Raw genomic sequence first — 12,099 nt, 5'->3', positions numbered from 1 at the left:
TCATTGGAACTCATGGATGGATGCATCCATCCTCAATTTTGTTCCTTATTCTGTCTTCTAGCAAACACCTCCACCGTCAGGAAACATGTATCTTCAGAGTTTGGATTCCTACTTTCCTTCCACATGTCCCATGTCCTCACAGTCTACCCACTTATTAGTGTCCCCGTCCCATTTCCAGAACCTGTCCTTTCACACAGTGGATTCCTACAGCTGGGTAAAGGCAGGTCCACCTCAGCTCATCCAGGGCCCTACATGATTGTTTGGAGGTTCGTAACTTGCTCAAGGGTATCTCAGCGGCGTGAACACCAGGACACCTTCAGAGCTGAAATCCATCCCCACAGGATGGTGCTGCCACCACTGGCTTCACTGTGGGGATGGTGTTGGGTGCTGAGCAGTCATTTCAAATGCATCAACACATTAAAACATTAAGATTTAGGAGAATCCAAAGATTCAGCTACATGGGTAAAAGGTGTTTCTCTGTTCACTCACCTCTGTCGGTGTCATAGAGGAAGACAAAGCGGTTCCAGTCATAGTGGTCCAGCAGTGACAGCAAAGCCCCTTTGATGGAGGGCCGAAGCTGCAGAGTGAACTGGCCTTCTGTTTCCGTGGGAAAACTGGGCGTCACTAAGCTAATATGCAGAGCCCCGCAGAATGATGTCAGTGTGTTCACAGAGCGCTTGTCGTAAAGGCCAAAGATGGCGAAGACGCCCCGCGAATACTGAGAACAGACTGATGAGGGAGGAGGCAGAAGATGAGGAAAGGAAGGGAGACAAAAGGGAGACAAATGGCAGAAAAGCTATCAAACGACTGATTTACAGCAGGTTCTGAAACAGAAAGGACATAAAAAGAATAAATCAGAGAAAAAGTTAAGAAAATTTAAGAATGTTAAAAATCCTTGTGTAACTTGTGTTGTCATTTGTGTTTTTTCCCTGCAAAAACACAAATTACAAATAGAACTTGTTCAACAATGTTTTGATCAGGATGCAGTCGTGACTCAGAGTACTACTAGTAGTGGCATGTTTACTAGGCTAAATTATGCTTTTCAATCTATTTTTGAATATCATTTAATCAGTTGAGTGTTTTTTTTACTCAATCAAACAATATGATTGATGTAAATTTGAAATGGTGGACAAATAATTACCATCTTACAAGAGAGCAAAAGGATCGTTAGCACTTTCTTCTGTCCTTTCTCTCTAAAATTAACAATTCCTTTGCTCGGGATTTCTCCATACAACGTGGGACACAGTGTTCTTCATCTCACTCTTGCTTTGCCCTCCGATGTTCTCTGTTTAGTCGAATTAATCTTTTCAGACTGGCAGCTTTGCATCATAATTTGCCTTCTATCCTCCACTGTTCCCCCTGTAGAGATCAACGCAGCTTCGACTTGCACTGGAAAACTTCAGTTGTCTTGTCTTGTCTTTTTTAGTTGAGCTACACTGTTATATCTCAGTAATTACACAGCTCACAATACAATTAAAAGCTAACATAGTACAAATGTTTTGTGTGTGTCAGCAACCACATGGAACATACTGACCGGGTCCAGTTCCTGCTCAGAATGACCTGATTCTGTGTTAGGATTTAACCATTTCTTCACTCTAGTAAATACCAATAATGACATCATTAAAGTTTCAGGATAATAACATTTTATTTGTGCAAATACATGGATCACATTGAGGTTATAGTAAACAGTATCTCTTATAACCTGTATTTAATGAGCTTTCATATCCATCTATAACTTCTGAGCTTCAGATCCAAGTGACAAATGCAGAACCACTAAATAAAATAAGGTGGAGCCAGGTCTTCTCACCCTTTTCCTCTCACAGTTTTCCTTTTATGCTATGCATCTTGATAAGCTTGTTTCTTTGTTGCTTGTTTCAACCACAAGCAACAGTACCTTTTCACTGCAAGGTTACCAGACAGTGGTGTCACTGTAATAAAATTCATGCTAAGCTGGTTTCATAAAACTTTCATGAGAGGTGGGGAACAGCAGATCAGTGCATCATTACCACAATAAAGAGCATTTGACCAAACAGGTCTCTTGAGACTCTGGAGCCTTTGGTCTTCCTTGCTTGTTCTCGAAGCCTCGCATGTGTTAGAGAGGCCCACACAAACTCAAAGCACCTGTAACTGTTTTTGTGTGGATATAATCCTAATTCTACCTACCCTCTCTTTTCCCCTCTCCTTTACATATTGCCTGCTCTTTGTATTTGACAGGATACCAAGAAAGTAATGTAGCACAGAGTAGGCCTCAGGACCCTAACCCAGACCAACATCTCTCCATTAGAGATGTTGGTCTGGGAGTTTTTCAGATGGAAGTTCTGCAGTGGTTTGATGTCTACAGCCCAATGCAGGACACTTGTGGTTCAGAGTTAAACCATTCAAAAAGTTAAACCTAAAGCAAAAAGTTAATATGAAAATTGTTTTGCAGGTCTATGAATACACACATTCCAGCACCCATCACCTATTATATTATATTAAATATTAGATCTCTTTTGTGCAAATCCCTGTTAGTGCACGACCTGATAGTGGATCATCACATTGATTTATTTTGTCTAACTGAGACCTGGCTTCAGGAGGAGTATGTAAGATTAAACGAATCTACTCCTCCTACCCATCTTAATTATCATATTCCTCGTGTTGCTAGTCGTGGAGGGGGAGTGGCAGCAATCTATCACTCTAACTTAATCCTAGACAAGTTAATCCAAGACCAAAACATTGTTCCAGTTCATTTGAAAGCCTGACCCTTGGCATTACCTATCTGAACTGGAAGGCAGAAAAGCCACTCTTGCTCCCCCCGCCCCCACCCTTCTTTATTCATCTATAGGTATCGCCGCCTTCAGAGCTGCATACTGACCTCCGACCCCGCTGACCCACTCAACTTGAATCTACTGGCAGCCTACTTTACTAAATATAATGTATTTCTGTATGTACTCTGTGGAGTATGTGTGCCTATTCTCTCTACCTCTGCTCTCGTCTCGTCTCATCTCGTCTCGTCTCATCTCATCTCATCTCATCTCATCTCATCTCATCTCATCTCATCTCGTCTCTCTTCCTCTCCTCTCCTCTCCTCTCCTCTCCTCTCCTCTCCTCTCCTCTCCTCTCCTCTCCTCTCCTACCTATTCTTTCCTCCTGTTAAAGGGGAGTTTTTCCTTGCCACTGTTGCTTGTTTGGGGTCAGGCCCTGGGATTCTGTAAAGTGCATAGAAACAATTTTATTGTAAAAGTACAAACAAAAACAAACAACCTCTCCACAGAAGAATGGCACAACACAGTCGTGCCACCTCTTCAGGTCATGAATCAGCAGTCCACTTACACCTAAAGGAGATTGGGCACTCCTTCGAGGACAGCCAAGTACGATACTGGCCAGAGAAGTCCGCTGGTTTGAGAGGGGTGTCAAGGAAGCTATCCATGTCAAATTGGAAAAACCATCCTTAAACAGAGGTGGTGGGCCGAGGCACTTCCAATCACCTATGCACAATGCAGTCCTCCACTCCTTCCAACAACAAACACACCATCCCAGGAGACCTGGTGACTCACCACCAAGTGAGCCAGCAGACAAAGGGAAGACACCTCAACCGAAACTAGGTGAACGACCCTACCAATGACCCTGCCAACGACTCTCAGGTGACCACTCAGATCATTAACATGCCAATTGTCCACAGGGGCTATATTTTTAAGCTCGGTCCTCAGCAAGTTCAGAACTGAAGAAGCCTTCTGAATAGAAGGCGAAACATCTTCAAAGAGAAGAAACACAACCTAGTTGACAGAGAAAACTACCTTGGATAACGATGACCTGGATGATTGAGAATCTACACAGACATATTGTAAAAGACGCTATATAAATAAAGATTGATTGATTGATTGATTGATTGATTGATTCTTCCCTATGGGGCCCAATAAAAGCTTATCTTGTCTTATCTTCAGATAAGATATTGACCTTAATATTAAACAAAATTTAAAACTTAGCCAGGCAGAAAACGAAACGAAATGAAACGAAAACTTAGCCATCAATGGCTCGGCAAGCTCTGTAACCTCAAGGACTTCATATCAGATTTTCATAGCTGTCTGCAGAGCCCACAGACAGGATTGTACCAAGGCACAGATCATGGCAAAGCTACAAAATAGGAAAGAATTTGCTGATCATTCTGAAATGGAAGACATTTAGAGCTTAAATACTCTTCCCAGAGTTGACTGTCTCTGCACCATAAGATCAGCGCTAACTGCAGCACCAATCTGAGCTTATTGGCTGGCAGAACATGAGCATCACCAGTCCCCTGGTCTCAGGCACTTTTAGGACTTCATCTGTACTATATAACTTTAATTAAAGAAGTCATATTTGCAACTCATGTTCTAAAACGACCAAAAGAACTGTCAGACTGAGAGAAAGAGTGTGAAAATATCTAGGACATAATCCATCAAGCATCATATTTCATGGATGACCTGGTGGTGTCTCGGGCATTGCAAGATGATCCTGGGTTCAAATTATCCTAGGGTGATTTGGGGGATAACAGAGTTAGCGAGCTGTTAATGTTTGTTGCTTTTGTTACACCTGCCCAATGGAGTCTGAAACTGTTGCAAAGTTTCTTCCATATGTATGTCAGTGCAATATCTGCTCCTGCTGGTGTCTATTTTCCATTTTAAGGAAAATAAAGAGAAATCCTTGGCTCAGAGATTCACTCAGTGACAGAAAGGATATTTGTTCTGTAGACATGCCCATGCTGTTACTCTCAGAGAGCATGTAGAAACAAAGGAAGCAGAAACATTTACATGAAGGTTAGCAAACAGAAGGAACTAAGAAGACAAGATGAGAAAATTGGGCGCAATGGTCCAGTGAAAGAACAGAATAGAGTGGGAGAAAATCCATAAATACTCTTGACAGCATTTGTTTCCATGTCGGAGCTGAGTCAGCAGATGAATAGAATTCACATGGTTGAAAAGGCCAGTGGCTGCCGAAGACCACTGAGCTTTTGTTGCCTTATGTGTCTGGATCCAGAGGTCAAAGGTTAGGAAGGATGGGAAAATAGGCTTTATGATGACATCTTTACTCTCTTCTGGACCTGTTTTCTCCTATGCTTCCTCCTGCAGGCACTATCCCTCATGTTGGATAAATAAAGCGTCTACCAACAAGACGACTGACTGAGGAGATAGAACAGCTCAAGAGTACAGCAAAAGTGGTTTTATTGCATTTAATTAAAATCCTAATAGACGCTGATGTAGAACTTCCACTGTTTAAACGCTTAAATTGGAAAGACGCTTTTCCTCATTTCTCACCATTTAATTGAACATTTACTTCAAATGATTATTCATAAGATTTTTGAATATATAGGCAACAACAACAAAAGTATAAATGAAATAATCAAGACTACACATAAAACTAAATTGAAATAAGTTGAACATGCTGTAGTGACTTCTTCAATGTTTTTGCCATTCCAGGTGTTCCGTGCTAACCCTTCACAGTATGGTAAAACATGGAACAGCAAAAAAATATTAGGATTGAAGTCTTTTTTTTAGAAGCGTTTAAACAAAAATAATATAGAAAACAAGCTCTAACGGGATCTCACCCTCACATCCACTTCTCAAAAGACCAGGCAAGAAAGAAAAGCGCCTGAGAAATCCACGAGGAGCAGTTGACAGTAAATCAGAGGCTTGAGTGGATCGAGGTGAGGTCATTCCTAAATTAAACACTGCATTCTGCTGCTAATTCATTTATTGGTTGTTAACTTTGAAATCAGCACCAGTATGAAAAGATTTCTGTATGAGGAGCCTTCATTGACCAGATGTATTCATGGGACTACTATGACATTAGTCATAAACACCAAGCTATTTTACAGTTTTGATGATTCGACTTCAGGATCCAAAAATTTAAATAATTTCTCTATTAAAACATAACAAAAGCCCTGCAACATCGCTCACAGAAGCAGGGAAAATTGCATGATTGGAATTTCCACAGAAGGCTTCACCTTGGTCGTCATGGGTCAGTCAAATGTATGTGTAAGAATTTTCTTATATAATATCCCAGTAAATTGTTCTGGTTTAATAAATAACATTTGTCAAACATCATTTCTAAATAAATTAATTTGAAATATTCTGGAGTTTCTAGGAGTTATAATGTGAAATATTACAAATGAATTCAATAGTTAGAAAAAAAAGTTAGATACACATCAAGGATTAATGACACAGTTATGCAACTGTAAGAAAGGCAGGAAGTAAATTGATGAGGAGAGGAGAAGATTCATTTATTGCTGCCATTTTAATATGATTCCCAAAGCAATGTGACCATCATGCAGCAGAAAATATTGCAGCTGTGAGAACCATTTATAACGACTACATCATTAAATAGTAGCACAGGAACTGTGTGATATGGATCTTCTACTCTGAAACTGCCATGAAATGCTCAAGGCAATGAAGGCTCAAACCTTCACATGACACTAAAGCAAGGACACAAGGACTCAATACTCGCTGCAGAAATATTGCCTCTCCAATGAGATCTATGGTCACAGAGATAAAATACAGCAGCTGGGAGAGGTAGAGAAAAGATAAGAGAGAATAGGGAAACTACAGTATATGTCACCTGTCATACTGTGGCACTGTATACCCCACAGACACAATCCTTTTAACAGAGTTAATCTGTGTGTGCATGCATGCACGTGTGTGTGTTCGTGTGTGTCTGTGTGGTGTGTGTGTGTGTGAGACTGACAAAAAGCCTTTATACTCCAGTCATCTTTAAGCACTATTAACAGTAACTAAAGCCCCACGGGTCGGTCCAGAATGGATGCATCTATCCCTCTCTTTCTGTTCTCTCTCTCTCTCTCTCTCTCTCTCTCTCTCTCTCTCTCTCTCTCTCTCTCTCTCTCTCTCTCTCTCTCTCACACACACACACACACACACACACACACACACACACACACACATTTCAAATCACAGCCATTTATCACTTCAGAGCAAGGAGGAGAAGAGGAGAAACTGCAGAGGGAAGGAGAAACATGCTCACTATGCTACTCTCATGTTTTGTGCTTTTATCTTTTTCTTAATAGATTCAAATATTCCATGTCACTTATCATCCACTCAAAACAGGCCAAATGTCTGTTGTTACCAGCTAAGAACCAAAAATATTATTTCGACAAAAAGTAGCTTCAATATATGTTAGAAGAGACATAAAGCCTGTATAAAAAGAATAAACATGATCAATCATGTTGGTGGAAAAACAAGAACAAAGATCTCAAAGATACAGCAGCATGATATCCATTCCCCTCAAGTCTAGTCGAGATCCATAGAGGTCATGCTCAGAACTGTTCTTGAGTTATCCACAAGCACATTGAATAGATTCAGTAGCAACAAATATAGTAGATTGTTGCACATCGACGAAAGCTGAAAATAACATTATGGATCCCATGATTCGACAGGGTGCAGCAGCTCCTCACCTCACCTCAGCCCATCACATTATATCTCTGTGGAGCTAACAGACCTCTGACGTGTAAACAGGTGTGGCCAGATAAAGATTTGGACTAAGGAGGCTTCTTCAGCCCTGCAGGACTGTTTGAGCCCAACAATGGGACAGCTTCAAAGAGGTTGCTAATTTTGAGGAGCAAACGTCCTCTGTACTTTCTTATGTCCATTTCTGCACTGATGCTGTCCTGCACACTCAGCCAATTAGGGTCTTTCCTGACCAGTAGCTCTGGGTGGACAATACAGTGTGGCCCCTGCTGAAAGCCCGGGCTGCTGCCTACAGAGAAGGAAAAAGACTGCCTATAGCAAGCCCCCAAAGAACTAAAGAAGGGCATTCAGCTGGCAAGGTACAGATACAAACAGCACACTGAGGAGCACATTGACAACAACAATGTAACATGTGGAAAGGCATCTGGACTGTGATGAATTACAAGTGTGATAACCAGCAGGCCAGACCCCACTCTCCCTGACACCTTAAGCAGCTTCTTTACACACTTCGACAATCTCAGCAGCAGCAGGACTGCAGATCTTTCCCAGGTAGAGGAGCAACAGCAGTCTCTTGTCCTACAGCTGCACTGGGTGGTTTCAACCTTAAGGAAGATCAACATCAACAAGGCTGCAGGAGCAGGTACGGTAACTCATCAGGCCTGACCCTGAATACATGTACTGACCAGCTTCATGTGGTCTCCTGATAGCTCAACACTAAATATCTGGTGAAGAAGGCCAAACAATGACTCTTCTTCCTCAGGAAGTCAAAGTGGGCTGTAAGCTCCTCTCATCTGCTGGTGATCTACTGAACAACTATAGAATGCAACCTGGTGTCTCAGTCTGGTATGACGGCTGCACGGCACAGGACAAAAAAGACAGCACAGGGTTGTGTTTGCTATCTACCTGACCTGGACTCTTTACACTTCCTGAGGCCAGATGCATTGCCAAAGACACCACCCCTCCGGACAACAGACTGTTCCTACTGCTTCTATCAGGAAAGCAGTGTAGGACTATTGAAACGAGCACTTCAGTTCTAAAAACAGTTTCTTGCTCAGACCTGTGAAAGCCAACCCCCCCATAGTGACACTTACCCCATCTACTCAGTTATACCCCCCTTATTGGACTGGGACTCAGTGCACTTTGTGAATGCTGTCAATGCCATTACTTCACAAAAAAGCTAAAAAGTAAGAAGGTAAAAATCAGACAAGCAAAGAAGAAACTGGGACAACCAAAAACACCAATATAAAACTGGCTAATGCATAATAATGAGACAGCAACACGCTCATTGTCTTCCTCTTGATATCAGCCACATCTCCTTTGACTCTGGCTTCCATTGTGCATCTAATAATATACACAATGTTAGGTCCATTATATTAAAGTTATCTCTTATTTGCTTTGACCTTGTTATATTCTTTATTCTTGTTATATTGTTTCTCATTACTTAATGTTTCTTATTATTTATTAATGCTTAATGTTCATGATGCTAGATGTGTGAACTTGAACTTCTCTGGTCAAGGGCGACAAAAATGCAGCTGCTGTGGGGAAGTGCCATTGACTGGAGATAGAGCTGCAGGGCATTACACAGGAGGTGTTCTTTTAATCTGTCTGATATGGAAGGAATGTGCTGTGTGTGAGCTAAGCTAATCAAATCAGTGAAGACCTACGTATAATCTCACCATTATGATTTACAGTCTTTTGCTTTGTATAGGACCTGCTATCTTGTGTTTCCCCTCCCTTAGACACATTTGAATTCTGTGTAACTAGGGACCTCCTATTTTCAATAAAAGAAGGATGGCGGAAATTGTGCCTCAGGACGGGCTGGAGATCTGTAACTGAGCACATCTCTCCATCGTCCTTGCTGCAAGTAAAACTTAAAGCTGTTGTCTTTGCCTCATGTTCTCTCATGTTTTAGGTCGTTTGAGCCTAACACACAATATACAGTATAATACACACACAAATTGTCAATTACATTTACACATATTGTCTGTTGTTCAAAGGATTATAAAGCCAAGATGTGTGGGTGTTTGTGTATGTGTGTGACATGAAAATAAATGTAAGACACAAAGAGACACACACACAGTTACATAAGGCAGATGTTTCCGTGGGTCCTTGCAGCTCTGTCAGAATTGCCCTTCATTCACTGAAGGAGGAAATGACTTCTCACTGCAACACTGTCTCACCTTAATATTTCATATTCTTCCTGCAGTCAATCCATCTCTTTGCTGGTTCCTGAACCTCTCACTGTTCTTCACTTGTTCTCTGCTACCTGTCTTCAGTATCGTCATTTTGATTAATTAGCTATAATTAGTCAAGTCAGTTTGCTAACAGTGGTTGATAATTAAGAATACTTCCAATTGATTTGGTAGACAAATAACAATAGTATAGAAAAAAGGAGAAACATGTATATTTTTTATCATTGTTTTTTAATTTCTTTAATTTCTAAAACAAAATCTGAGACACCCCTCCCTGGGCTGCTACCTTATCGTGGTGGAGGGGTTTGCGTGTCCCAATGATCCCAGGAGCTCCGTTGTCTGGGGCTATATGCCCCTGGTAGGGCCACCCATGGCAAACAGGTCCTAGGTGAGGGATCAGACGAAGCGTAGCCCAGACCCCCGGAAGCTGAGGAAGCTCAATCTGCCTCCCAGGATGTTGGCGCAGTTTTATACGGCCATCATCGAGTCCATCCTCACCTCCTCCATCACCGTGTGGTTCGCTGGTGCCACCGTCAGGGACAGACTGAGGCTGCAGCGCGTCGTGCGCGCTGCCGAGAAGGTGATCGGCTGCAGGCTCCCATCCATCCAGGACCTGTATATCTCCAGGACCCGGAGGTGTGCAGGTCGGATCACGGCCGACCCTTCCCACCCTGGTCACGGACTGTTTTCCCCCCTCCCCTCAGGCAGGAGACTACGGTCCATTCGGACCAGAACCTCCCGCTACACTAACAGCTTCTTCCCCTCTGCCATCAGGCTGCTGAACACCAAGTGACTTATCACTTAAGCACCATGTACAGCAGCCAGCCGGACTCATAAACAATACACTACTCCTCATGGACCTGCACTATTTCTCACCACTCACTATTTATGTAAATACTGTATATAAGTCTTATTTTATTTTATTTATCTTATTCTAGTGTGGTGTTGATGTCTAATGTTATGTTGAATGTCGCAGCGGCACACCACGACAAATTCCTAGTTTGTGTAATACTGTGTATTACATGAACAATGGCAATAAACCTTCTTCTGATTCTGATTCTGATTCTGATGAATAACAACATTGGGACCAAGTTTCCCTTGCCCGGATGCGGGTCACCGGGGCCCCCTCCTGGAGCCAGGCCTGGGGGTGGGGCACGTTGGTGAGCGCCTGGTGGCCGGACCTCTGCCCATGGAGTCCGGCCGGGCGCAGCCCGAAGAGGCAACATGGGACCCCGTTCCCGTGGGCTCACCACCTGCAGGAGGGGCCAAGGGGGTCGGGTGCATTGTGTTTTGGGTAGCAGCCGGAGGCAGGGACCTTGGCGGTCTGATTCCCGGCTGCACAAACTGGCTCTAGGGACATGGAATGTCACCTCTCTGGTGGGAAAGGAGCCTGAGTTGGTGCGCGAGGTTGAGAAGTTCCGACTAGATATAGTTGGCCTCACCTCGACGCACGGCAAGGGCTCTGGAACCAGTCTTCTTGAGAGGGGTTGGACTCTCTACCACTCTGGAGTTGCCGATGGCGAGAGGCGACGAGCAGGGGTGGCAATTCTGGTTGCTCCCCAGCTCAGTGCCTGTGTATTGGAGTTTACCCCGGTGGATGAGAGGGTAGCCTCCCTTCGCCTTCGGGTGGGGGGACGGATCCTGACTGTTGTTTGTGCCTATGGTCCAAACAGCAGTTCAGCGTATCCACCCTTTTTGGAGTCCTTAGAGGGAGTGCTGGAGAGTGCCCCTTCTGGGGGCTCCCTCGTCCTCCTGGGTGACTTCAATGCTCACGTTGGCAATGACAGTGTGACCTGGAGAGGTGTGATTGGGAAGAACGGCCCCCATGATCTGAACCCGAGTGGTGTTTTGTTATTGGACTTCTGTGCTCGTCTCAGATTGTCCATAACGAACACCTTGTTCAGACATAAAGGCGTCCACATGTGCACTTGGCACCAGGATGCCTTAGGCCGCAGATCGATGATCGACTTTGTGGTTGTGTCATCGGATTTGCGGCCGCATGTTCTGGACACTCGGGTGAAGAGAGGGGCGGAGCTGTCAACTGATCACCACCTGGTGGTGAGTTGGCTCCGATGGTGGGGAAGGACGCCGGACAGACCTGGCGGGCCCAAACGTGTTGTGAGGGTCTGCTGGGAACGCCTGGCAGAGTCCCCTGTCAGAAGGAGCTTCAACTCACGCCTCCGGGAGAGCTTTGACCATGTCCCAGGGGAGGCGGGGGACATTGAGTCCGAGTGGACCGTGTTCCGTGCCTCCATTGTTGAGGCAGCTGACCGGTGCTGTGGCCGCAAGCTGGTTGGTGCCTGTCGTGGCGGCAATGCCCGAACCCGCTGGTGGACACCAGCGGTGAGGGATGCCGTCAAGCTGAAGAAGGAGTCGTATCGGGCCTTACTGGCCTGTGGGACTCCTGAGGCAGCAGATGGGTACTGGCGTGCCAAGCGGAGTGCAGCTACGGCGGTTGCCGAGGCAAAGACTCG

General features: G+C 44.1%; 1 protein-coding gene across 3 annotated transcripts in view; it reads right to left on the bottom strand.

Annotated features, from left to right (window-relative positions):
- gria4a (glutamate receptor, ionotropic, AMPA 4a) overlaps positions 1–12,099 on the bottom strand; it is a 102,598-nt gene that overhangs the window by 54,089 nt on the left and 36,410 nt on the right. For all 3 annotated transcript variants that reach the window (XM_029843531.1, XM_029843532.1, XM_029843533.1), the window contains exon 4: positions 490–729. In XM_029843531.1, the coding sequence (XP_029699391.1) occupies positions 490–729 (240 nt within the window). The remainder of the gene's footprint in view (positions 1–489; positions 730–12,099) is intronic.

The sequence above is a fragment of the Takifugu rubripes genome, chromosome 11, assembly GCF_901000725.2.
Source record: "Takifugu rubripes chromosome 11, fTakRub1.2, whole genome shotgun sequence".
Classification (NCBI taxonomy): Eukaryota; Metazoa; Chordata; class Actinopteri; order Tetraodontiformes; family Tetraodontidae; genus Takifugu; species Takifugu rubripes.
This window is presented reverse-complemented; position numbering and strand designations above follow the sequence as displayed.